Here is a 27,303-nt window from a genome sequence, read left to right as displayed (position 1 = left end):
CATTTGTGGGTTCGCCTTTTACATATGAATGCCCCTTTAATCTACACTGTGGTGGCACTGAGAGAGGGTGGAGGGCGCTGTGGGGATGAAAGGGGATTACTCTGCCTCTGTATCCCAGGGGGCTTCTTCCATGGCAGGCCGGGCGTCAAAACTAAAGGGAAATTGAAACACTTAATAAAAAAATATTGAGAACACATTCAAAATGCAAACCACCACCCCCTCCTCACTTCCACTCTGTCCCAGAGCCACTGTGATCACTTCTATATATTCACATCCAGTATAATAAATGGCTCTTCGGTGCAGTGCCCTGAAGACTTCCAGCATTGCTGTGCTGCTGTGGAGGGTGATGGATTAGAGCCCGAAGCCTGTGGATACAAGGCAAGGCTCTCCCTCTGTCGCCTGCCCTACCGCAGAGGTGTCTTCCCCTGGCGACCTAATGTGTCCAAGACCAGGGCTGGCCTGGTAAGTGGTGACTCTAGCCTGTGTTCTCCGCTGCTTCCTCCTCCCCCTGGGAGAGGCCGCCAAGGAGCCGGAAACAGGAATGTCTGCTGGGATCCGGCCTCTGTCCTCTTTTGGAAAAGAGAGACCAGGGCCTCTGGGCGGCCAGGCTGCCTGCTCCATGGCAGGTAAGTGCCCTTCCTCTGTGCCATCTGGCTTTCACTTGCTGGTGTGGAGGCCTCCTGGTGAAATGACATTTCCCCCAAGTTGAAAGTGACCTTTCTCCCTCTACCATACACTTCCTGGTTCTGGGTGAGAAGCTGCCAGGCCTTGGCTCCTTGCAAAAGCTGCCTTTGGCTTCAGCCCTGGCAGGCCCACATGGGCTAGTGCAGCCTCATCCTGGCATCCCCGTGGGCCTAAGTGGGGCTCCTCCTTGGAACAAAGGCTCATCTGGGAGCTCTTGTCTTATACTAGGTCCCCCTGTCTCCCAGGACATTCTTAGCTAGGAGAGCTTTGCCCCCACCCCCACCGTATCTTCTGTTTTCTGCTCTTGCCAGGAGGAAATTCCAGGCTTTTGTGTCTTTATGATGTAATTACCCAGTGGGGAGCGCCCAGAGATTCCTGGGGAGGGAGGCCCTTTTGGGTACCTGCTCTGTCTTCTGGAATAGCTTTGGAAATGATTAACTCGGCTCTGCCTCTTCTGTGAGAGCTAGCCGCGTGTGGTCCTGTTTGAAGCAGGCCATGTTGAGCTGGTGGTTTTGGGGAGTGTTGCCTAAGAGGGCTCTCGGTGTTCCTGCCTCTGTGGGTCCTGCCTCTGTGGGTCTCCCTGCCTCTGTGGGTCCCAGGATTCCTGGAATGTGTGCGGGTTGTTTGAAGTCACTTCCTGGGCTCTTTCCACTTGATAGATCCGGGTAGTTTTGATAACTTTGAACTTGTGGGATTGATTTAACATGCTATTTGGAGAATAGATCTAGATTGAGTAGTGGTGAGAGAGGAGGATGGAAGGAGGAAGGAAAGAAAGGGGAGACATTATTGCTTCAAAAAAAAAGCGTGATATCATAGGCAGGTAATCCCTGCACTCCAGAGGCCAAGGCAGGAGAATTTTGAGTTGAGTTGGGCCTAGTCTGGGCTATGTAGCTAGACCTGGTCTCAAAACAAAATAGCGATTGTGAGTGCTAAATTTCTGCCAAGCTTTAGACTGATACTTAATTCTTTGATAGCTATGGCCTTTAAAACTTATTTATTGAGACAGGGTCTCACTATTTGGCCCTGGCTGTCCTGGAACTCACTGTGTAGACCAGGCTGGCTTTGAATTCCAACGCACAGAAATCTGCCTGCTTCTGCCTCTTGAGTGCTGGGATTAAAAGGCATGATCCACCACATAAAATGTTATTTCAAGGCAAGGTTTCACTTAATTGCCCAGGCCAGACTTTGAACTTGTGATCCTTCTGCCTCAGCCTCCTATGTAGCTGGGATGACAGACCTGTGCCACCAGGCCTGTCTCTACCATGTCTTGTATCTCCATCTTACGAACTGGGGCACCAAGAGGTTAAGCAGTTTCCTTAAAGTCACACTGCTGGGAAGAGCAGAGCTAGGTTCTTTCTTTTCTTGCCATGGAGCTGTTTCCTGACACTGTAGCCCTCTGCCGTGGTCATCTGCAACCTGGCCCAGCAGAGCGCGTGCCCTTGTCTTGTACTCTGACCTGGCCAGCCGCGTTGCTCCCACCTCGTTCCTGTGCCTGGTGTACCTGCCCTGGAGACCAGGGAGTGTTCTGACACAGGCCCTGGATGTGGATGTGGGTGGTGTCTGGTACATCCTGTTTCCCTGCCTAGCTGGATATGGGAAAGGGGAGGGAGTGGGTCTCAGGAGCTTCCTGGTCTCTTACAGTCTAGGGTAGCCTGATTCGAACTTAGAAGGGCATAGTGGCACATGCTTTAATCTTAGTACTCGGGAGGCAGAGGTAGGCCAATCTTTGAGATGAGGCAGCCAGGTCTACATAAATTTCAAGCCAGTTGGGGCTACAGAGAAATTGTCTCAAAAAAAACAAAAACAAACTTAAACAATAATGACAACAACAATAAAAAACCATAAACAAAGCTGGGCATGGTGGTTTCATGCCTTTAATTCCAGGACCTGGGAGGCAGAGGCAGGCAGATCTCTGTGAGTTCGAGGCCAGCCTGGTCTACATAGTGAGTTCCAGGACAGCTGGGGCTACAGGGAGACACTGTCTCAAAAAGACCAACCAACCAACAAAAAACCAAAACCGCAAACAATGAAGGATGGGTGGTGAGTGTGTCTCTGGAAATAGAGAACGGCCTCCTCTGTGGGGCTGTGGGGCCTTCTCTGCCCCACCCCCTATCAGCAATTGAAGAAAAGGTAAAGGAAGGTGGACGCCTGCACCCTGGACCCTGAGTCAGCATGTCATCCTGTTGCAGAGCTGAGGACCACTCCCCTGTCGTGCAGAGGCCGTGTGGTGCAGTGGGTAGGAGAGTCAGCATTGGAGCTGAGAGTCAGCACTGCACTGCTTGGTTCAAATCCCAGCCCCACCACTTGGTGGAAACTGCCATCTTGAACAAGTGGGAAATAAATGTGGTGGGAAATAATGTGCTGCATTTTGTACAGGGCCTTAAGTGTTGGGGTAAGCGGAGAGACCAGGTTCTCATGAGGCATGGTATCCCTTTACGTCAAAGAACATTTCGGGAAGTGCTGAGTGGGATTATTTCTGGTGGTTCACAAGACATGGGTTCTAGAAGGCTCTCATCACATGTTTGATTCTTCATACCCAGGAGACCTTCCTGTGCTATTAAGACTTCAGGGAAATGTCAGAGACGGGAAGGTTCTGCTGCCGCCTGCTCCACACCAGGCTGTTCTGAGTCACTGCGCCACAGGCAGCCCTGCTCCCTCTCCCACGTTAATGTGTTGGGAGCCAGACTTTTTTGGGGGTGGATTGGAGAGAGGGTGTTGGCACTGAGTCATCCTAGTGGACTCATGGCTCCCGCTACCCCAGACAAGGTGGAAGAACACAAACCTAGTGGATGGAGGGTGAACCATTTCTTAGCCAGGCAGCCTGTGGTGGCTGTGTATTATTGCCTCAAGTTTATAGATGAGCTGTGCTTAGCAGTGCACCCTCGTCAGAATCAGGTCATTAAAGAAGTAAAAATTTGACTCAGCTTTCTGGAAGAGGGCCGGACGTCGACCTCATTACCATGACGACAGCTGGGTTTCTTCCCATTATTCACAGTCACCAGATGCCTGGTCTCCACTGGAGCTGGAGGGTGTTTAAGTCAGAGGGCAGACCTGCTGTCTGAGTCTCTGGAGAATGATAAGTCCAGCGGGCAGCTCCCAATTTTTCTTGCTAAGAGTCTTTGTGGAAAGCCCTGCTGTTGATGGATATTCTTTGGGAGCTATTAAAGCTCTACCTCTTGGGTACAGCTGCTGGATACTTGTTAGCTGTGGGGAGAGTCAGTGTGTTTGTAAAAGCAAATAGAATTGGGTTTTAATGTTCTGTGGAGACAAGGAGGTTTGGAATACTCAGATGTGGGCTGCTGTGAGCCAGACCCTTACTCTCACTAAATAGGATTCACTGATTCTTCTGTTTTCTACTAGACTGGACCAAACTCCTGTCACATATAGATAGCTTCTAGTATATTAATTTCCAGTGATTTCCCTCCCCCCTTCCATGAAGATTTTAAAGTTCAAAGAAAGACTTTACAATGATCTGGCCTTATAGACTTACTTTTTTCTTTTTTTTCTCCATTTGTTCACTTCTGTGTGTGTGTGTGTGTGTGTGTGTGTGTGTGCGCGCGCGTGCGCGCGCACGTGTGCACAGGCATCATGGCAAATGTTTGGAGGTCCGAGAACAACTTGTGAGAGTTGGTTCTCACCTCCTACAATGTGGGTCTCAGGGATCTAACTCAGGTCGTCAGGCTTGGCAGCAAGTGCCTTTACCCACTGAGCCATCTTGCCTCTCCAACTTTCTTCTTTTTCTTTCTTTCTTTCTTTTTTTGAGACAGGGTCTCCCTGTAGCCCCAGCTGGTCTGGAACTTACTATGTAGACCTGGCTGGCCTCAAACTCACAGAAATCCACCTGCCTCTGCCCCCCAAGTATTGGGATTAAAGGTGTGTGCCACCAGCCTGACCTCTTTTTCTTTTTTTAAGATTTATTTATGTTTTTAGGGGAGGTACTGGAGAGATTCCTCAGTGGTTAAGAGCACTGGCTGTTCTTGTGAAGACCTGGGTTTGAATCTCAACATCCATATGGCAGCTAACAACTGCCTGTAACTCCAGTTCTGGCAGATCTAACATTCTCTTCTGATCTCCCCGGGCACTGCATGACACAAGTGCACTTACACACATGCAGGGATAACGTGGGTATGCATGTTTTGCTTGAATGTGTATACATGTGCCTGGTGCTGAAGAGTCCAAAAGAGGGAGTCAGATCCCCTGGAACTGGAGTTACAGACGGTTGTTAGCTATCATGTGGGTGCTGGGACCTTGGTTCTCTGGAAGAGCTGTAGGAACTCCTAACTGTTGAGTCATCTCGCCAGCCCACCCTTCATCTTTATTCTTTAGGACATTTTGGTGAGGTTGAAGTTGGCTACAGCTCCCCTGTCCATGCACACAATGGTGGCTCATACGTGGTAGATCTGTGAAATGTTCACCTGGACCCCAGGCAAGGACTCCTGGGCCTTCTTTGCTCTTTCCCATATCATACATGAGCACTGGGGCAAAGAGCCTTGGCTAGGGTCCTTTCCTATTTAGCCGCCATCTCCTGCCTGGTGCCTTGTTTGACTCCTCTTCATAGCATAAAACAGTTCCCCTCCTGTCTCACCATGTCAAACATGTACTCTGCTGCATCGCAAACCCATCCCTCCTCAGAGCTGCTTATTCTATAGATCAGGGTGAGGCTGTGGAGGTTACCCTTTAGCCTAGACTGTACTTTTCTGGCCCATAGCCCCCCCCCCCCCATGCTGTTTGGGATGATTGTGGGGCTGGTTTTGGTTTGTCAGTATGTTCTGAGATCTCAATGAAGCTGAGCCCTCCATTCTGAAATCTAGCTAGGAAACCCTGGAATACCCTCTTGATTTTCCTGCATCTGACCCTTGGCAAGGCTTCTCTCAGAATCTGCTCACTTGCTGAAATCCTATATAGTACTGTAGAGATGTAGTTTTTGCCTAGTCCATTTCTGGTTTGGACTGGCTCAAGCACCATTTCCTGCGAGCCCCCAAACATCTGCCCTAAGCTCTTAGACTCTGACACTTAAGCATAGTTATTGGAGTGAATTTGATCCATGTAGAACAAACAGGAAACTCCTTCCTGAGGTCCATGAGCCCCAACTTTATCCCTCTGTGACACTTCATCTGGAATTGAGCCCCTTCTGTTTTTCACTCATCACCGGCTTTTGCTCATCTCTGCAGCTTTTCATGTGAAATGGAGCCTTCTAAATCCTTTTCATTATTTTGATAAAGTCATCCAGGTATGTGATGAATATAGCACACCAGTGTTCGGTGAAAAAAATGATGTCCTGTCCCCCTCCCCCAGCTTTCCTCCTGAGACACCCACCTGTTCCTCACAGAGCATGGTTGGACTTTTGTGATCATCCTGGAATATTCTGTAGATTCTGTATGCAAATATTGTTGTATATATCATGTCTTTTCATGTCTTTTTGGGAAGTTGTGTGTTGGCCCACTAACGCTGCTAGGTGTGTTTTGTTTTGTGACTGGACCTAGGTTGGAGAGTGTCGTCCATCAGTCCCTGAAGAGATGCCTGTCATTCTTGGTGCTGGGGATAGAACCCCGAGCCTGCTAGGCAAGTGCTCACCACTGAGCAGTACTGCCTCATTAATCTTCTGGTGGGGGTGTTGAGATTGTATTTTACTGGAACTCACAATAATCCTTTTACCATAGCCCCTTAGTGCTGAAATTACAGACAGGTACCTGTGATTACCTTGTGTATGAGTGTTTACCTGCATGTATGTGTGTGTGTGTGTGTGTGTGTGAATGTGTATTGCATGTGCTTGCAGTACCAGTAGAGGTCAGAAAGGGCATTGGATTTCTTAGAACTGGAGTCACCTTTCCAGCCCTTGTATCTTCAAAAAAAAAACTATATTGAAGAGCTAGGCGTGGTGGCGCACGCCTTTAATCCCAGCACTCAGGAAGCAGAGGCAGGTGGATCTCTGTGAGTTCAAGGTCAACCTGGTCTACATAGTGAGTTCCAGGCCAGCTGAGGCTACTGGGAGACACTGTCTCAAAAAAAGACCCCCCCCCCAAAAAAAAACTATTGTTTTATAAGTGTACATGTTTGTGTGTGTGAGAGTGTGAGTGTGGGTATACACATGCCTCACAGGACTCATTCTCTCCTTTGCACCATTTGGGTTTTGGGGACTGAACTCAGGTCATTGGGCTTGGTGGCATGTGACTCACCAACCTGTCCCACCAGCCCAGGCTGTTCCTTGTTACTGAGCTTCCTCAGTAACAAGCCTTTGGGCTAACCCTTTGAGCTCTCCAGGCCTCAGTTCTGATATCTGGGACAGACTTTAGACTTGACTCTCTTCACCTCACCATGCCTGTGGCTGGCATTTAGTTTCCCCAAGGGTTGAGTCTCCAGAACATTTGCCCAGGATTTTTTTGGTCGGCAGGTGAGTCTGAGGAGTCCCATCCTGTGGATTGAGCTGCTTGATTGGTTGTTGTCTTGCTTTATGAGTCAGTCTGACTCACCTTCCAGTCAAAAGGTACTACCCAGACCTCCTGGTGGGTTTTGGACCTTGTCCTCACCATCAGCATATGAGGAGAGAGAGAAAGAGATACAGAGACGAAAGGAGAGATAAAGCCAGAAAAAGAGAGATTTCTCCTGTGCTGGGTGGTAAGACCAAGAACCTTTTCTGCTTTCTGTTCTTGGTCCCTTTGGTCCCTTTTACTTCTTCTGGTGACTGAGGCTTCCGTTCCTCAGGAAGTGAGGTACACCACGCTGTGCCACTGTCCCTAAGCAAACAAGACCACCATCAAGTGTGGAACAGACTGTGGTCCTTATAGGTGAAGGTGGTGGAGAATGACATCAAGCTAGATTGCAGGAATGGGGTGGTATTTTTCAAGTGAGAATCATTGTGTCTTTGGAGAGCATTCTGAACAGGATGTGGGGGCTGGGCATGAGAACTTCCCAGTGGGAGGGGCTTCTTACTCTTCCTTAGCTGAATGGACGTGAATAAGTGTGGGAGACAGTTTCCTTGAAGTGATCGTGATTTTTCTTGATTTCTTGATTTTGCTATTGGCTAAGGAAACAAGTATTTGGTGCTTCTGTGACAACTTTTGGTGGCTTGGTGTATTAGTTATTTTTCTTGTTCCTGTGACTAAATCCCTATCAAAGCAACTTAAGGTAGGATTGGGTTGACTTTGGCTTCCAGTTTGAAGGGATACAATCCACCATGCTAGGGAAGTCCTGGTGGCAAGACGTCCGTCCATGGTAGCAGGAGTGTGCGTCTGTGTTCCTCACCTATTAATGTCCAGAACTGGAAGTAGAAATTGTATGGGAGGGAAGGTTTGGTCATTAAAACCTCTAGGCTCGCCCCCAGTGGCCCACTTCTTCCAGTGAAGCATCTTCTCCTGAAGGTTCTACAACCTTCAGCAGCTGAGGACCAAGTGTTAAAGCACATGAGCCCAGGCTAGGGAAATGGCTCAGCAATTAATAACACTGGTTGCTTCTTGCAGAAGACCCAGGGTTCGAATCCCAGCACCCACATGATAGCTTAACCACCATCTGTAACTCCAGTTCCAAGGGCTCTGACACCATCTTCTGGCCTCCTCAACCAGTGTACGACATGGGTGCACATACATACATGCAGGCATACCATACCACTCATACACATAAAATAAATAATAAATAATAAATAAATAAATAAATAAATAAATAAATAAATAAATAAATGTGTGCCTGCCCATGGGAGGGGGCATTTTACCTTCAAACCACAATACTTGGTCATGGCCTTGCCAACAGGAATGTGGCATGGAAGATTGATACTTTTTTGGAAAAGGTAGATGATACCTTCCCATGTAAAGAAAAGTGACTGTTATTCAGCCCTTTCAATTGCATAAGGGCTGTGGGCCTTGATCTGTTTTTCTTTTTAAATGTGTATCTGTATTTTGCTTACTTGTGTGTATCTATGTGTGCATTTCCCACGGAAGCCAGAAGAAGGTGTCAGATCCTTTGGAACTAGAGTTATAGATAGCTGCTAGCCCCATGTGAGTGCTGGGAACTGAACCCTGGTCTGCTATGTGGGCAGCCTGTGAGCCATCTCTCTAGCCTTGTTTCTTTTGTGGAGGAGCCCAAGATTAAGGTTGTTTGAGCCAGTGTGGTGGTGTATGCCTTTAATCCCAGTACTTGGGAGGCAGAACCAGGCAGATCTCTGTGAGTTTGAGACCAATCTGGTCTATATAGCAAGTTCTGGGCCAGCCAGTATTACATAGTGAGACCCTGTCTCAAAAAAAAGAAAAAAAAAAAAAAAGGGATTGAAATTGAGGCCCCATCTGGGGCCACAGGGAGATTCTGTCTCAAAAAACAAAACAAAATCATCTAGGGTGTTTGACGTCTTAGTTTGTGTACTTTGACACCAAGTTAAGATTTTACATAGGCTGAAAAAGACTGAGGTCAGTGCCAAGAGGACAAGTAAATTCTAGAAAGAGAAACTCTGAAATTTCATTAGGAGTTTGGGGGCAGAGTGACTGTGTCACACCCTCTCCTAGTGACCTTGGCAGCTTTCAAACGTGGTCCTGTATGTCTTTTTCAGATCCTGCCTCCACAGAGAGAACGGCCCAGAAACGAAAGTTCCCCAGCCCTCCGCATTCCTCCAATGGTCACTCGCCCCAGGACTCATCCACAAGCCCTATTAAAAAGAAAAAGAAGCCGGGCTTACTGAACAGTAACAATAAAGAGCAGGTAAAGAGTCACTGGGAGCAGCCTCGGCACCAGTGGGTGGGAGGCTAGGCAGTAGCCTTGAGCTCCCTGGCTTTCCAGAGCTGGGTTCTTGGCATTAATGTAGCAAGTTGTCTGACACTGTCATTAGCATAGGATAAAAAGGGCAATTCAGAATGGTCCTGTGTAAAAATTTTCAGTGGGTTTTCAGATCTTCTTTTGGGGACAGTGCAGTGACCCAGATGAGGGGAGGCTATTGTTCTTGGAAGGGGTTGGGGTTTTTCCTTGGGTCAGTTTTTCTCATGCTGGGTGGTCTGAGGGTTTTCCCTCCTGGGTCAAACCAGATGCCTGGAGGGGGCTGTGTGACTGAGACGTGCTCCCTGGCCCCAACATTTTCTCATCTGTAAAATGAAGGTCTAGGTCTGGTTAGAGGCACTGTCTGAAGTCAGCTTTGGTCACAGGTCATTGTCCCTTCCCACTGTGCACAGACCCATCCTCCTGGCAGCCAGGACCGTCAGCTTGACAGGAAAAGGCTGTTCGTCCTGCATCTTGTTGAAAGAACCTTGTAGCTTTACATTCTCAGGTGCAGGCTTCAGATGAGGACAGATGAGAGGAAGGCCCAGTGGCGTGTCTGTACGCTCTGTAACTGAGGTCAGGTGTAGCATTGTCTTTAGCGGCAGTTCCTTCATCCATCCCATGCGTCATGAGCTGGAGTGGGCCCAGGGGAGTGAGGCTTGTATTATAAGCAAGACTGCTGCTTTTACAGGAAGAGGTCTCAACAACGGTTAAATGCCCAAGACTGGGAGTGTGTGTTTCTGAGCATGAATCTATTTTCACTCTCAAAATTATATAGCGAGCGGCCAGCTCAGCCTTGGCTCTGCGGCCCTGAGCAAGTTAACCTCCTGCGTGCTATTGGGTTTCTTGCACACAGAGATGAAGATGGAGGTACTACCGTTCAGCCCACAGGCTGTTAGGAGTATTAACTGAGCATCATCAATTAATTAATGACACAAATAACAATAACAAAAATTGAAAACAAAACCTAGCTCTAGACTTATGTGGCACAGTCATACGTGATATAGATAATCTCTGTAAAGCACTGAAGACCCATGCTATCTGATGTAGCCATAAGCCACTTGTGGCTCTTGGGCAAGAGTGACTGAGGAACTAACTTTTTTATTTTGTTTCATTTAAAGTTAAGAGGCTGCCTGTGGCCATGGGTTAGATGGCACAGATCTAGTCACTTGAAAGTGCTATAATTGTCTCCATTGGATAAAGGGAGGCACAGACATTCAGAGAAGTTGAATTCCCTCCTCAGGGTCTCCGAAGTGCGAACCTGTGCCTGAGGTCAGCTTTGTGTGTCTGGCACGTTGTTGATGACATCCTGCCCCTGTTGACCAGGGAGCAATTAAGTTCTTAAGACCAAAGACTCAGAAAGAAACATGAGGGTTAGGGGGATGGTTCAGTTGCTAAAGCACTAGCCTTACAAGCAAGAGCACTTACTCAAAAATGCTCACATGCTGGTCCATGCTCTAATCCCAGCACTGGCTCTTGAAGATCAGGAGGAAGCTCATTGTTAGTCATTTTAGTCCTATTGGTGAGCTCCAGGCCAATGAGAGACCCTATCTCAAAAGATAGGGAAAGGCGGGACTTGGTGGCACACGCCTTTAGTTCCAGTACTCAGGAGGCAGAGGCAGGCAGATCTCTGTGAGTTCAAGGCCAGCTGGGGCTACAGCGAGACCCTGTCTCAAAAAAACCAAAAAACAACAACAACAACAACAAAAAAATAGGGAAAGGGATTCTTAAGGATGACACCCAAGGATATCCTCTGGCCTCCACATGTTACCTGCCTGTGCCCTTGTACATGACATACATGACATACATACACACACACAAACGAGAGAGGGAGGGAGGGAGGGAGAGAGAGAGAGAGAGAGAGAGACCATGAAACCACAGACAATCTAACTTAATTTAACTGGTAATTCAATTTTCTGGGTAGCACTGTTGTCATCCTTACTAGGAAGTCCCAAGATCACAGAGATCTGCCTGCCTCTGCCTCCAGAGTGCTGGGATTAAAGGCGTGCATTACTACATCCAGCTTGAGACTGTCTTAAAAGAATCAGAACAAAACAAAAAGCACTATAGACTGCATAATAGCTATTCCTCAGTTCTAGATGCTGGAGCTGAGGTTGTCACTCCGTCACATTCTGTTGTGGCCCTGCAAGTGCAGATTGCCAACTCTGAGCTGTGTCCAGGGCTCCTCTTCAGTCACTAATGGCATTCATAAGTACCATACCCTTAGGATCTGATCATTTCCCCAAAGGCCCATGTTCTGGTGGCATCAATTTGGGGCGAGGGTTTCAGTGTGGGTTTGGGGAACAGCAGTGTTCAGAGCACTCAAGTCCTTAGGCCCCTGGTCCTCACCTGTCTCCCTTACCACCTTCCTGTGGTTTCACACTTCTCTCTGTCCCTTCCTTCTGCCTGACTATCTGGGTATTCAGACTTCCCACTTTGGTCTATACAAGATTCTCATCCCACCCCCAAGTTCTTTTTTCCTTTTTTGACAGGGTCCCTCCCTCATCCCAACCCACCTGCATGCAAATCACTATGTGGACCAGGCTGGCCTCAATCTCACAGAGATCCACCTGCCTCTGCCTCCCAAGGGCTGGGATTAAAGGCTTCAGCCACCATGCCCTGCCAAAATTCTTTTTCTCATTTTATTTATTTTATATATGTGTTGGGCACACATGTAGAGGTCAGAGAGCAACTTGTGGGAGTCTGTTCTCTCCACTGTGTGGGTTCCAAGGGTCAAGCTCAGGTTGTCAGGCTGAGGGGCAGGCGCCTTTACCTGCTGAGCCAGTATTCTGTGATGAAAAGTTATCTGGCCCTGTACAAGCCACATAAACTTTGCTTTTCCATATTTGGTAGAGATCTCTTATTATGTGGATATATGTGTTTGGCCAGTTTCACCTATTTTTCACACACTTGGAATTTGGGGGTGGGGGGCAGAGAGAGAGAGAGGAGAGAGAAAGAAACAGACTCTCATTGGATGTAGAACTCAACTACTGCATGCTAAGTACATGCTCCACCCACTGCTAATGTCCCCAGTGGGCATTTTAAGAAGAGCTTTAGAACAGTTAATTTTGAGCTGGGAATGTGGCCCTGTGGTAGAGCACTTACTTAGCGTGTCCCCCCAACCCAAAAGTGGGGCATTGCTTAGAAGCCCTTGTTTAGGTTGGCAGTACAGTAACAGTTGAAACAGGTATATGGCAGGCTGCACTGGGAGCCAGGGCTAGACTAGCTGCTTGTCATTAGAGTCAAGGTGGAATATGCTGCTGTCCCACTGACTAAAACCACTCCAGAGTTAAGGGTCTCCTGGATAGCCCAGGCTGGTCTTGAACTCAAGATTCTCTTATAATCTCTCAGTGCTGGGATTATAGGTGTGCAGCACTAAGCCTGGTGAGGAGCCCATTTTTATAGTTTTATGGGCACACGACCACATTCTCAGATGTGCATTTCCTATCTTGTGCTATAGTGACAGTTTGAATACTTTCTCAGTGGAGTCCTGGTGGCCTGCTGAACCTCCTTCACTACTGCAGAATCCCTTCCAGAAAATGTTTGCTGGCTCTGGTGCAGATGAAAGCATCCCCTGAGTGAGCGAACAGGTCTTTTCCATTTTCTTGTTAAGCTGACCTGGGGCAGAAGCAGGGGACTAAAAACATTTGCTCTGTAACCTGCAATTATCCCCTCATAACACGGGCTGTAGCCTGCCTGCTTTGCTGTTAGGCTGGTTACACATCTTAGATGTGTGGGGGAGAAAAATCAGAACTCATTTTTATCTGAAATTGTTTGCTCTGCTTTAAAAGAAAAAAAGGTCCAGGTTTGTTATCAGCTTATTTTTATAGAGCGGGAAACACAAGCATCAGATAAAAGAGTATGTGATTGATGAACTGACAGTCCTCTGCAGCCACCCATGCTCCAGGAAGTGGGGGTTGTCCTTGAAGAGTTACCTGGCTATCCCCTCCTGCTCCTAAGAATAACCATGGGGGCTTAGGGAGAGCCTGGAGGAAGCTTTTTCTGAGGAATTAGTGGCAGAAATTCTCTAGCATCAAAAAACCAAAAACAAGCAACAAAATGCCCAGCTTTGGGACCGAGCGGACCTGGGTTTCAGAGTAGACTTGGGTTTCAGGTTAGATTATCTAGCAGAATCCATCCTTTTTTTGTTGTTGTTGTTATTTTTTTTGAGATAGGGTCTCCCTGTAGCCCCAGCCAGCCTGAAACTCCCTCTGTAGACCAGGCTGGCCTTGAACTCACAGAGATCCGTCTGCCTCTGTCTCCCGAGTGCTGGGATTAAAGGCGTGCACCACCATGCCCAGCCTCAGAGACTATCCTTTAAGATTGGTTATTGCCAAATTATTCAGGCTGGCCTTGAACTTGTGATCCTCCTGCCTCAGTCTCCTGAGCACTAGGATTACAGGTGTGTGCCACTACCCCCTGGTTTTCTATGGTGCTGGGTATCAAACCTAGTGTTTTATACAAGCTAAGCAAAGCCCCCTGCCAACCTAGCAACACGCTTAGTTTTCTTTTCTTTTCTTTTTTTTTTTTTTTGGTCTTTTTTGAGATAGTGTCTCCCTGTAGCCCCAGTTGGCCTGGAACTCGCAATGTAGACCAGGCTGGCCTTGAACTCATATAGATCTGCCTGTCTCTGCCTCCCAAGTGCTGGGGCTAAAGGCGTACGCCACCACGCCCAACTCAAGTTTTCCCATCTTTTGACTAAAAGTAGTGTTAATTATTTTATGCACCTCTCTCAGTGGTTTGTTGGAATGAAGTAAAGAGGGTGTGTGCAGGGCTGGATCAGTGGGTAACGCACTTGCTATGCAAGCATGAGGACCTGAGTTAGGATTATAGAACCCATGTGGTTCGCTTTTTGACTCCCGACCCTGGGAGTTAGAGACAAGAGGATCTTGGAGACTAAATGGCCAACCACGCTAGACTAAACTACGTGCCCTGGGTTCAGTGAGAGACTCTGTCTCAAAAAATAAGATGGAAGGCCTGGTGTGGTGGTGCAAGCCTTTAATCCCAGCATTTGGGAGGCAGAGGTAGGCGGATCTGTGTGAGATCAAGGCCAGCCTGGTCTACATAGCCAGTTCTGGCCAGCAGGGCTACAGGGAGACTGTCATTAAAGCAAAAAAAGCAAAACTCACAAATTTGAGAAGCTATTGAGGAAAGATACTGTATACCAATGTCTGGCCTCTGTACCTGCCCCCCCCCCCCCAAAGATGGTGTACACAAGAGCTCTTTGAACAATGTACCATAGAAAGACTATCCTAATAATGGTATCCCTTACTGGAAACTGAGCAGCTCTCTCTCCTTTTTAAAATTTATTTTTACTTTAAGTGTATGAGTGTTTTGCCTGCATGTATGCAAGTGTACTCATGCATGCAACTCCCACGTACGCTAGAAGAGACCATCAGATCCCCTGAACTAAAGTTAAGGACGGTTGTTAGGTGCCATATGGGTACTGGGAACCAAATCTGGTCCTCTGCAGGAGCAACCAGTGAGTGCTCTCAATGGCTGAGTCATCTCTCCAGCCCCCAGACCGCTCTGTGTTAACACTTGCACTGAAATATGGGAATAATAAGTGGGCTAAAGAGCTCTGTGGTGACTCTGGAAGACTTAGCTGTTTACTTATTCCAAATGAGAGCAGCGAGATTTAGAAAGATCACTTAACAAAGATGTGCAGATGAGCCAGCACCTGATGCTCTCCCTGAAGGACTGGGGAGGAACCAGGCATTTGAAGAGTACTGAGCCTCAGACTAAAAGCTGGGAAGACACCTGGGCTGCCTGTAGTCCTGGGGGCACCTTCACATCCTGGAGGCTCTAGCCATTCAAGTGGCCCAGTGACAAAGCTCTTGCTTACAGTGTGTGAAGTCCTGGATTTGGTCACCTGTGCTATAAGAAAGCAAAAAAAGAAAATAGGGGGAAACTGCTAGACATAACACAGAAGTTTGATGCTTACTGAATGAGATTTTTAGCCAGCAAAATGTTAGAGCTACTGAGATCTAGGTCAACAAAAAAATCTAACGGCATTTTTGTGTAACTAAGATAGTCACAAAATGTGATAGAAGCTCTCATTTGTTATGGTGAAGGCACGCACGCACGGGGATGTCAGAGGACAGCTTTGTGAATTGATTCTTTCTACTTCTACATTGGCTCCAGGGAGTCAGGCTCTGGCCGTCTGCTTGCTTCGTTGGGTGGCAAGCAAGCACTTTCACCTGCCAAGACATCTTCCCCGCTCTTGTTTTATTTTTGAAACAGGGTCTTCTTAGGATGGCCTCAAATCCACAATCCTCCAGACTCAGCTTCCCAGATGCTGGGATTACAACAAACTCTGCTTGCCCCCTGTAATATATTAACTGAGTTTATGCAGTATCTAGGCACTGAAAGGTCTTTATGGAGAAAGCCCTCCTGTTTTACTGAAGTATAGAAAGCCTTCTGCAGACTCTTGGGTTTGGAGAGTGGCTTTACTCTATTCCAGAAACATTTCTAACACCGTGGGATAGGAAGATGTCTGGTTCCCATGAACTGGTTTATCCTTTCCTCTTGTTGGCTACCAGGGTCCCTAGCAGATGCAGACACCCTGTTCTGAGGCTTATGGCTTTAGAAAGCCTTTTGGAGATAGATTTAAACATGAAGGATAAATTTTGGTGAACCAAATCTAATCGTTTTAATCTTCAAATACCTGTTGGCTTAATGAATGCCAGGGCAAACTGCCAAACCTGCAGTAGCTTTGTATATTTGGATCAAGGCCTATCAGGCTTTGATTGTTATGTAAATGCATTCATTTTGCCTTCCCATTTAATCTCAACACCAGCTTCTTGATGTTAGGAATTTCAGCTCCATTTTATAGATGAGAAAATGAAGGCTGAGAGGTGAAGGCACATGTCCTAGGTCACGCAGCCGGTTAATTGGGGGGGGGGGGTGTTAAAATTTGAGCTCAGGTATGCTTGGGCTGCCTAGTGTCAGATGCAAGCTTTCAGAATGGCCTTTTAACATAAAAAGCAAGGCTTACTAGCTGACCCTTTGCTACTGCTGTGTCTAGTTGAGTAGATGGAGATAGCCTGGCTGTTCAGTGGGTTTGTGAGGTGCCGTGATGTTCGTGTGTTGTTGTTGATGTACTTGTTCAAATTTCTGCTGAGAATCCACATTTGTTTTGAAACCCCACCTGTCTTTCTTGCCTACATTTCAGTCAGAACTAAGACATGGTCCGTTTTACTATATGAAGCAGCCACTCACCACAGACCCTGTTGATGTTGTACCGCAGGATGGACGGAATGATTTCTACTGCTGGGTTTGTCACCGGGAAGGACAAGTCCTTTGCTGTGAGCTCTGTCCCCGGGTTTATCACGCTAAGTGTCTGAGACTGACATCGGAACCAGAGGGGGACTGGTTTTGTCCTGAATGTGAGGTTAGTTCCTGGTGAATGAATATTACCTGCCTCATTTCCTCTCCTTTCTCTTTTCTTCCTTTTGTTTTGTTTTTTTTTTTAAAAATTTCAAATAATCCAAATAGAGGGAAAGAGAAATGTCTTGCCTCCCGCCTGCTCTACCCTGGCCGCCCCCTCTGGGGATCCGCCTCCGCACTGGCTGCAGCGGGGCAGCTCTTGGAAAGACAAACGCCTTGCCTGTCTCTGCTGGAGCGCTTTGAGATCTGCAACTGCCGCCTCTGCTGCTTCTGCCTTGGAAGTGACCTTGCAGGTCCATTAACAGTTGACGCCTTTTGAAAAGATCGCGTGCCGTTTCTCCCTCCCGCGTCATTGACTCACCGCCAGCAGTGGCCCAGCTGGGAAGACCCCTATGGGGTGTGCATTACATGTGGTGACCATCTGATGTTTTCTTTCATGTACTAAGTATGTCTCCAATGCCCATGAGGTGCTGGGGATTGGTCAGCGTGGATCAGTTTTTTTTTTTAGGGGGGAGAAGACAAACGAGACCCCCAAACAAAGTTACTTATAACACAAAGCTGAAGAAAAGACTCTAGAGAAAATGAATGGAAGATGGTAAGATGAAGTTTGGGGGGCACTGGGTGTCCCCCATTAAGAGTTCAGGCCTGAGAAGGTCACACCGAGACATGAGGACTTCCCAGCAGAGAAAGTTGCAGGAGTGGGGCTGAGGAGATGCACTGTGTGCTGAAGACTGCCTACCCCAGTCTCATCCACAGCAAACTAAACTAACCCTTCATTAAGGGACTGTTAGCCTCCCTTTGCCACGCCCAAAGTGATGTTTTTTCCCCCCTAGTATCAAAAGTAAGAGTGTCATTTGCAAAAATCATTTCATGTGAGTCTCTTGGATTCTAAGGTACATTGGCATTAGATATCAATTGAGGAAATTTCCTGTGTATACATTGGGAAGATCACCTATTTCTGTGTGTCGGGGGAGAAGCTCAGTACGGGGTAATGTCTGTGGTACCACTTTTGTGTGGGGAAAGGAAAAAAAGGAGAAGCATGAAAAGAAATTAGATTTCAGATCCACACAATGTTGGCGTTGAAAGGGGGTCCCGCGCTGGTCAGTGGATCCCCTGGGGTTAGTCCACAGGCACAGGCAGAGCACACACTTGGTTAAGCACCACCCTCCTCTGTGTGTGGCGCTATGTTCTTTTTCCCACAGTTTTGTGGGTGGGTCCTTGAGTCTTCACCAATTTTTTTCTGTCTTGAGCAACTCTTCCAGTTGCCCAATGACTCACCAAATAGAGAGTGGTTCTGATAGGATGCTTTCTCTGCCAGTGATAGTTGCCAGTGAAAGATGTCAGAGACAATAGAGATTTATTACCATCTCATGTGGGGAGGGCCCATTGAGGCTGGGCCAGCCAGCGTCTGTTCAGAGTCAAGCTCTTGCCATTGAGCTGGTGTGGCCTCCCTGTCCCCATGGCAACAGGTTGGCTGTTGGTGGCTCAAGTATTAGGTGTGGCTCAACCAAGATCTCCCCAAGTCACTCCTCTGTGCTTCTCTTTTTATCAAGGAAGAGAAATTTTCCCAGCATCCTTCAGCTGAATCCCCTTGGGCTCCTTGGTCGGCCTTGGTCACCAGTTCCCTTGAAAGGTACCCTTAAAAGGCTTGAAAGGCACTCTTTATGTAGCGGGAACTAGGCCCTGCTGGGAAGGAGGAAGGAGCAGAGGAGGGAGGGAGGGAATGACAGGTGGGTAGGCATCCTTTACACATCAGCTGTGGATAGCAAATAAACTGGATTCCAGTGTGCAGATGTGCTATGTCTTAAGATTCAGGGCCCTGAATCTCTTCCAGGGGTGAGCTCCTAAGACAGACAGCTAGGAAATGAAATAGTCCTGCCAACCAGGCAGCTAAATTCACATGCTGTGCATTGTCAGCTTTCGAGAGACAACAAACCACACTCAGAATTCTCTTGGAGTCCCCAGAGATGTGACAGATAGAATCTGATTTCAAATTAATTAGAGCTAGGCTTGGTGGCCTTTAATCACAGCACTTGAGAGACAGAGACAGGTGGATCTCTGTGAGATTGAGGCCAGCCTGGTCTACAAACTGAGTTCTAGGCCAGCTAGGGCTACAGGGAGATCCTGTCTCCACACCCCCCCCTAAAAACAACAACAGCAACAAAATACCTAAATTAATTGGAGAAAATGTCGGCGCTCTCCTCCCACAGATGGGCTGCCAGAGTTCCCTCACACCTCAGGACTTGCTATTTGTATTGCTGATGCTGCATGCATCCCGAGTCCCTGAAATGTGTGATTTAGGTAGTAGAGTCTGGGTACAGTTGTTTCTCTGGTCTTTTCTGTGATGGAAATGTGCCTTATGAAATGACAGTTACACGTTTGGGATGGTGGTGCACACTTGTGATCCCACTGCTTGGGGGAGTGAAACACAAGGATTGGGAATTTAAGGTCAGTCTGGACTACATAGTGAGATGGTGTCTCCAAGGAGAAAAGAGGAAGGGAGGGAAGAAACGAGAAGGAAAGGTAAGGAACAGAAAAAGGAAAAATGGTAAGGCAAGAAACAGGAACAGGCCAGTGTGCTGGCGCACGCCTTTAATCCCAGCATTTGGGAGGCAGAGGTAGGCGGATCTTTGTGAGTTCAAGACCGGCCTGGTCTACATAGTGAGTTCCAGGACAGCTGGGGCTACAGGGAGACCATCTCAAAAAGACCAAAAAAAAAAGAAAAGAAACAGGAACAACAGAAAGAAAAGTCATGACCCATGGGGCTAAACAGAGCTGCCCTTGAGAAGTTTGCAGGGTGCCCTGAGTGGTTCCATCCTTGGCATGGGCAATGGAGTCATGTTTTGGCTCATTCCCATCCCCACATTCTTTTGCAGGGCTCTTGTCCCTCTGCATCGGCAGCATCCTTGAGAACAGCTCTGCCAGTTTCCTAGGCGATAGCTCAGGGTCTCAGGAGGTTGGGGATGGCTGATGAGCTCACATCCTGAGCTCCATCCACTCTCTGTGACCTTTCTTTTCACATCCCATTCTTGAGACCCAAAGGTCGAAATAATGTCACCTTTCCAGGTCCCAGAGGAGCTCGAGTTGTCTTCAGGTGCTGCAGTTGCTCCCCGATGCAGTCAGACATGGATTGATAACTTTTTAACTTTTGCCCTCAGATCCAGTACATTTCGGTCTGGTGGTTTGGCGTCCTGGTCATGCGGAATGGCTGTTCTCAGTTAATGGGGATTGCTTTTCACGTGTGAGCGCGTTAAAAAGTAGGTCAAGGCGTGCGTGGGCAATCCTGCTGTTTCTTGCTAACCACCTGTGTGTGTGATTTTGACTCGTAGAAGATTACAGTAGCCGAGTGCATCGAGACGCAGAGCAAAGCCATGACAATGCTGACCATTGAACAGCTGTCCTACCTGCTCAAGTTTGCCATTCAGAAAATGAAACAGCCAGGGGTAAGAAGAACGTTCCTGCTGCCGTGAGCCTAAATGACCATGGTGGCATCCTTCGCTTTCATGTCCTTATGCGTCGTTCCCTGGTGGCCTTCATTTCAGGACTCTTGGTAACTTCCTGTGTGTCCAGATTCAGAACTCTGTAAGCTAGAGGGGAGATACAATGGCATTCGGTTTATGCCCTGTGTGGTGTCCCTAAGTGTAGTCAGGAAATGTCACTTAGCAGACGTGGGTGGGGGACTTAAAGTTCCTCCTGGCTGTGAAGTGAAACTTCAAACCCCATTGGCCAAGGAGGAACTCTGTGCCCCTTCCCAGGCCTTCGTGAAATACCACTTTTGTGCATGGAGTGCAGCCCAGTTTAGTTAGAACTTCATGTTTAGGTAGAGGCTTCATGTTGGAATCATCAAGTGGAACAACCAGTGAGATTTTCACAGCCAGTGAGAATGTGCCTAGTTCCTTAGGACTGTGAAGTAGTTTTGAGACTTTCTTTTCAGAGAGTCTGTGAAGATTGGGGCTGCCACTTTTGGCTGGCAATTTGTGTACCTTACGGTGGCAACCCTCCTGACAGTCTTCAATATACCAGCACTGTTGTGGTTGGTGTGTTTTATTATGAAAAATGTCAGAAAAATATCTTGTTTAATTTTTCTTGTGATAGTAGTGATTGAACCCAGGACCCTGTGAATGCTAGGCAAGTGCTTTACTACTGAGCTGTAGCCCCCAGTCTTAAAACTATCATGTTTAACAATGTATTAAACCCAGTTATGCCTGTCTGTAATCCCAGTACTTAGGAGGCAGAGGCTAGCAGATCAGTACAAGTTCAGTTACCTTGGCCATGACTATATAGAGACTCTGGCACAGAAAACCATACCAACCAAATACCCCCCATGACAACCCCCCTGCCCCATCACATTAAGATAGTACAGTTGACCCCTACTGCAGTTCCCTACAGGTGAATCTGAGGAACCGGTGATCCCCCTCCATATGCTCAGAGCACCCTTCAGTCTAGTGAAATTCTTTTGTTTTCTAAGTGAAATGAATATACAGAGATTAGCATCTCAGTTCTGTGTGTTCACTGGTTAAGACTTTTTTTTTTTTTTTTAATTTACTTTATGGGTACGAGCGTATTGCCTGCATGTGTGTAAGTGCACCCATGTCGTGCATTGACCTCGGAGGTCAGAAGAGGGCATTGAATCCCCTAGAATTGGAGTTATAGACAGTTGTTAGCTGCCATGTGGGTATTGGGAACTGATTCCGGGTCCTCTGCAAGAGCAACCAGGCCTCTTAACTGTTGAGCCATCTCTCCAGCCCTCTGGTTAACGTCACTTGTTTTTTGTTTTTGTTTTTTCCCCCCAGTCTTTTTTGAGACAGGGTCTTTCTGTAGCCTCAGCTGGCCTGGAACTCACAGAGATCCACCTGCCTCTGCCTCCCAAGTGCTGGGATTAAAGGCATGTGCCACCACACCGGGCTCTGGTTAACTTCTTTATAAAAACAACACAAAAACAAGGGCCAAGGGCCTGTGAGATGGCTTAGTGGATAAAGGTGCTTGCCACCAAGCCTACTGACCTGAGTTTGATCCCTGGGACCCACATGGTGGAAGGAGAGAGCTGACTCCTATGACTCCTGCAGGTTGTCCTCCTCCCCACACATACCCTGAGATGTGTGTGCCCACATACATACACAGAATAAATAAGTAAATAAATGTAATAATAAAGAATATTAAAAGCCAAAAAGTAAGCTTTTGCTTTGAGATGTATTCTGAACTATATTGTTACGTGGAAAAAAAAAAAAAATCCAGAGTCTGCCTGCCATTTGGCTATTGTTAAAATGGGAAACTATTTTTTGAATCCTGATCATTGTAGGTAAGAGTGTGTAGCCACAGTTTGGTACAAAGAAAAAAAAGATAATTTTAACTTTACCATGGAGTGATTTTTTTTTTTTTTTTCTGTTGAATGTGACCAGGAATCACTTCTTACTCCTCTTAGCCTAAATTGTGCCCGCTAAAGACTGTTTCTCAAAGGATCGTGTAGGTTAGACAACTGGTTAGAATTTGTGGCTTTATTTTGGGGGAAGGCAAGGGATGCTGGGGACTAACCCTAGAGTATTATGCCTGCTAGACAAGTGTTCTACCATAGGGTTACACCCCCGAGCCCAGCTTTGTACTAGTCAAACCTGAAAGAGAGATGGAAGAGTGCATTAGGTTGTCATACATGGTATGTGATATAAATGTCACCCAAGGCAGAAAGCTGTAGGCTTGCTAAAGTATGTGTGTGTGTGTATGCGTGCGTGCGTGCATGTGTGTGTGTGTGTGTGTGTGTGTGTTTGTAGTCCTGTGTGGTAGAGAAGCTCAAACTTGGGGCCTGGTTTATGTTAGACAAACTGCTGCTGAGCTACATCTCTTACCCTGAATATCTTTCTTTTTACACTAGCCAAATTTTGATTCTGAATCAAAGAAAGCTTGTGTGCAAATGAAAAGCTCTTTCAGATGGCTTGTTTGAGTATAATTTAACATTGAGTCAGATCTTTTGTTTTTAAAATATTTTATTTAGTTAGTTTCTTAATTTTATGCATATGAGTGCATTGCCTGCATGTATGTAAGTGTACCCATGCTGTGTGATGCCTGAGGAGGTCAGAAGAGGGCATTGGATCCCCTGGAACTGGAGTTATGGATAGCTGTTAGTGCCATGTGGGTGCTGGGAACTGAACCCAGGTCCTCTGCAGGAGCAGCCACTGCTCTTAACTGCTGAGCAGCCTAGATCTTTTGTTTTTAAAATATTTTATTTATTATTTTTATGTGTATGAGTGTATTGCCTGTATGTATGTGAGTGCACCCTGTTGTGCAATGCCAGTGGAGGTTGGAAGAGGGCTTTGGATTCCCCTGGAACTGGAGTTAAGGACAGTTCATAGCCGCCATGTGCATGCTGGAAATCGAACCCGGGTCCTCTGCAAGAGCAGACAGTGCTCTTAACCGCTGAGCCATCTCTCCAGCCCCAGATCTTTTTTAAAAAAATATTTTATTTATTATTTTTATTTTATGTGTACGCATGTATTGCCTGCATGTAAGTTAGTACACCCGTGTCATGCAATGCCCACGGAGAACAGAAGAGACTGTCGGATCCCCTGGAATTGGAGTTACGGACAGTTGTTAGCTGCCATGTGGGTGCTGGGATTTGAACCTGGGTCTTCTACAAGAACAGTCAGTGTTCTTAACCGCTGAGCCATCTCTGTTTTTAAATAAAGAAGTTGATGCTTCCATCCACAACCAGCCATGCCTTGCACCTTGAGTTGATGCAGGTAGGGCTTAAGAAAATGGACTGAAGGTGGAGAGATGACTCAGTGGTTTAGAGCATTTGCTGCTTCTCTAGAGGACCAAATGGGTTCCCAGCATGCTGATCAGCTGGCTCACAACCACCTATAACTCCAGCTCCAGGAGAATCTGATGCCTCTGGCCTCCTTTGGCACCTGTATTTGCACACACATACTCACACATATACACAGAATTTTAAAAAAGAAGAAAAAAACGGACCAAGATCAAAAGCTTGCTCATTCCCTTGTGTCCAAGGCAGTCTGACTTCTTGAGGAGGAAGATCTCACAGTGTAGATTCTCCTCCAGGTGCATATCCTTTGTTAGTACTTGGGGGATGTTTTCTGGTTATTTTTTTAGGCATAATTTTGGGTCCATTTGGGCTGTGATGCAGACTACCACACAGCAAGTCTCCTTTAAAATTCTGGCCTAAAGTGTCTGAGAAGAGTGTTATAATTGTCAGCCTTAATAGAGAATATGGCATGTTCCTTGGGTATATACAGAAATCAGAACAACCAAACCAGACGTGTTCATTTGGGCCCAAGACTGTGTGAGCAGGCAAAATTAGAAGGTGGGTCAGCTTGAGCTTTCCACCGTCATCCTTTGAGGTTATCTTTAGAACTGTTAAGGGAGTGTCTGGTTTTCAGACTCCTTTGCTGCTATTAATACGAGGTCTTCTCCACAGTGATGGGTTTCTGCCTGTGCCGTCTCTTCTTTTACAGACAGATGCGTTTCAGAAGCCCGTTCCATTGGAGCAGCATCCTGACTATGCAGAATATATTTTCCATCCCATGGACCTCTGCACGTTGGAAAAGGTTGGCCTCCATCACAGAGCCTGGCCTCCGAAGCCGGCAGGTGTCCAGATAGCTAAGGATCCTCCCCAACTCCCCTGGCCCTAGCTCAAGTTAGCTTATTATCTCCATGTTTTCCTGCTCTGTTTTCTTTGGGATAGACCTCCCTGTCCTGCCTCTGTGAACCCCTCTGACCTCACTTCTGAAGGCTTTTCTCCTAAAAGAGCCACTTTTTCCTGAATGAGCCACAGCAGCTAAGATTTAGCGATTTGATTGATTGGCCCCTTACTTCCTCTCTCATTCTTTCCGAGGTGCTAATGAGCACAGCAGGAAAGAGGAAGAGAAAATTGAGTAGCAGATTAGCAGTTAAGGCTGTGGCTTATTAGAACTGACTTCACTTTATGGATCAGGCTATTTCTTTTATGCCTAAAGGTGCCTTTAAGAGTTTGTGCTAAAATTCCATGATGAAAATCACACTTGAAACACTGATTGTGCACCTATCCTGGGTGCTGATTTTCAAACTTCGTAGCTAAGTGTGGCTAATGGAACACACCTGCAAAGGGCTGGGATCTCTTGCCTTCCTTGTGCGAGGCCCTGGGTTCAAGCTCCAGCTCTGAAAGAAAAAGAAAGCCTTCATGAAGAGGAATGTGGCTTCATGCTGTCTCTACTGATAACTCCTCCAAACAGTAAATCTCATCTGCTTTTGAAAATTGCAAACACCCTTCTATGATGGGAGAAGAAAGCATTCCAAAAGGACAAGGTTGGAATCCTAGCTTCAGGTTACACCTCAACTTCTCCTTCTGTAAATTGGAGATAGTGATTAAGTATGGCACTGACTTTTCATGAGACTCATGTGATATCTTAGACCGTTATTGTAATTGATACTCAGCTATAGAAATTGTCCCCTTCATTGGAAGGAGCTGCCTGATAAGTGACACCAGCTTTAAGCTGAGCCCATTCAAGTCACTGTGTGTATTTTTACAGGGCTATAGATCTTGAACATAATAGCATCTTGGGAAATGAGTAAGAAGAGCATTAATTAAGTTGGCAGATGACTGCTGTGAAAGTTCTGGGGGACGCAGGTGTTAGTGACCGCCACTTACGTAGACTGTAGACTCACTGGTGACAATTCACTGTGGCTTCTCTTCCCAGAACGCCAAAAAGAAGATGTATGGCTGTACAGAAGCCTTCCTGGCTGATGCCAAGTGGATTCTGCATAACTGTATCATTTATAATGGGGGTGAGTGGCTTGGTGCTCCTGAGGAGAATATGCTGTGTATCTGTCACAGTCTCCTGCCCTTTGTTAAAAATCAGGCTTGAGAGTCTCGGGAAATAGTCTCTAAAGTGTTTGCCAAGCATGAGAACCTGAGTTTAGATTCCCAGCACCCATCTCCAAAGCTGGATGCTGCAGTACACATCCATAACCCCAGCACTGGAGAGGTGGAGACAGGAGGATCCCCGGAGCTTCAAGGATCATTGAGCTCCAGGTCTTAAGAAGTGTGAGCCAGGAGCCTGGAGAAATAGCTCAGCGGTTAAGAATACTGACTGTTCTTGTAGAAGACCTGGGTTCGAATCCCAGCACCCACATGGCAGCTAAGAACTGTAACTCCAGTCCCAGGGGATCTGACAGCCTCTTCTGTCCTCCGTGGGCATTGCATGACACAGGTCTACTAACATGCAGGCAGTGCACACATACACAAAAAAAAAAAAAAAAGAATAAAAAAAAAAAAAAAAGTGTGAGCCCGGAGCCAGTCGTGGTGGCACAGGCCTTTAATCCCAGCACTTGGGAGACAGAGGCAGGTGAATCTCTTGTGACTTCAAGGCCAGGGTGGTCTACGTAGTAGAATATGGCCATCTGGGGCTACAGGGAGATTTTTGTCTCAAGAAATAACCAAAAAACACGACGACAACAACTGCGGAGGAAGGCACCCGGTGTAGGCCTTTTGCCTTCACACATGTGCACACACATTCGCACAAAGAACAATCATACTTGAGCCACGCTTGGGGCCAGTACCCAGAATCCCTGTGTGTGTACAGGTAATGGGTGAAATAAATGTTCTGGGTAGCTTGCTTTTTATTCTGTGTGTGTGTGTGTGTGTGTGTGTGTGTGTGTGTGTGTGTGTACACAGTGTGCACTCCTGCGAGTGCCTGTAGAGGCCAGAGACTGATACTGGGTGTTTTCTTCTATCACTCTCTACCTTCTCCACCTTCTTTCTGAGACAGAGTCTCTTGCTGAAGCTGGAGCTCACATTTCAGCTAGACTAGTTTGCCACCAACCCTACTGAGCCATCTCTTCAGCCCCTGAATGGTGTTCTTTTCATTTCTTTGAGCTCTTCAGTGGATGCGGCCCATGTATATACGTTCATATGTGAAGCCAGAGGTCAACCTCATGCACTGTCCACCTTTTCTTTCCACTGGCCTGGTGCATGCCCAGAATAACTGGCCACAGGGATCCACCTTTCTTTGCCTTCCCAGCATTCGATGCAAGCGTGTACCAGTACATCTGGCTTAAAAAAATATATGTTGCTGGGTATGGTGGCACACACCTTTAATCCCAACATTCGGCAGGCAGAGGCAGGCAGATCTCTGTGAGTTCAAGGCCAGCCTGGTCTACATAGTGGGCCCCAGGAAACCCGGGGCTACAGGGGGCCCCTGTCCAAAAAAGAAAAAAAAAAAAAAATTTCTCATTGTTATTATTTCTGCCTTTTTGAGACAGGGTCTCCCTGTAGCCCCAGCTGGCCTGGAGCTCACTATGTAGACCAGGCTGGCCTTGAACTCACAGAGATTTGCCTGCCTCTGCCTCTGCTGGGATTACAGATGGGCACCACCATGCCTGGCTCATGCTTATTATTTTTTAAGTTATTTGTATATATGTGTGTCTGTGTGTAATCATATACATGTCTCTGCAGTTCCTCGGGAGGCTAATAAAGTGCTCGGCTCCCCTGGTCCTGGAATTATAGGTGGT

At 47.0% G+C, this 27,303-nt stretch overlaps 1 protein-coding gene across 27 annotated transcripts in view; it reads left to right on the top strand.

The window, feature by feature from the left end:
* The window catches only part of Zmynd8 (zinc finger MYND-type containing 8), a 126,910-nt gene that overhangs the window by 30,594 nt on the left and 69,013 nt on the right, over positions 1-27,303 (top strand). For 14 of the 27 annotated variants that reach the window (XR_003848620.1, XM_008827451.3, XM_008827445.3 and 11 more), the window contains exons 3-7: positions 9,218-9,366; positions 16,592-16,810; positions 20,136-20,249; positions 24,270-24,362; positions 25,491-25,578. Coding sequence is in view for 26 of the 27 variants with exons in the window: in XM_008827451.3 (XP_008825673.1) it covers positions 9,218-9,366; positions 16,592-16,810; positions 20,136-20,249; positions 24,270-24,362; positions 25,491-25,578 (663 nt within the window). In the remaining variant the exon portion in view is untranslated. Of the gene's footprint in view, positions 1-495; positions 627-9,217; positions 9,367-16,588; positions 16,811-16,914; positions 17,402-20,135; positions 20,250-24,269; positions 24,363-25,001; positions 25,099-25,490; positions 25,579-27,303 lie in introns of those variants that run through there. The other 13 variants (XM_008827452.3, XM_008827449.3, XM_008827448.3 and 10 more) reach the window with 5 other exon arrangements.

This window comes from Nannospalax galili, unplaced genomic scaffold, assembly GCF_000622305.1.
Source record: "Nannospalax galili isolate Female #2095 unplaced genomic scaffold, S.galili_v1.0 scaffold492, whole genome shotgun sequence".
In the NCBI taxonomy this organism is placed as follows: Eukaryota; Metazoa; Chordata; class Mammalia; order Rodentia; family Spalacidae; genus Nannospalax; species Nannospalax galili.
Note: the sequence above shows the minus strand (reverse complement) of the source record. Positions and strands in the feature narration are given on the sequence as shown.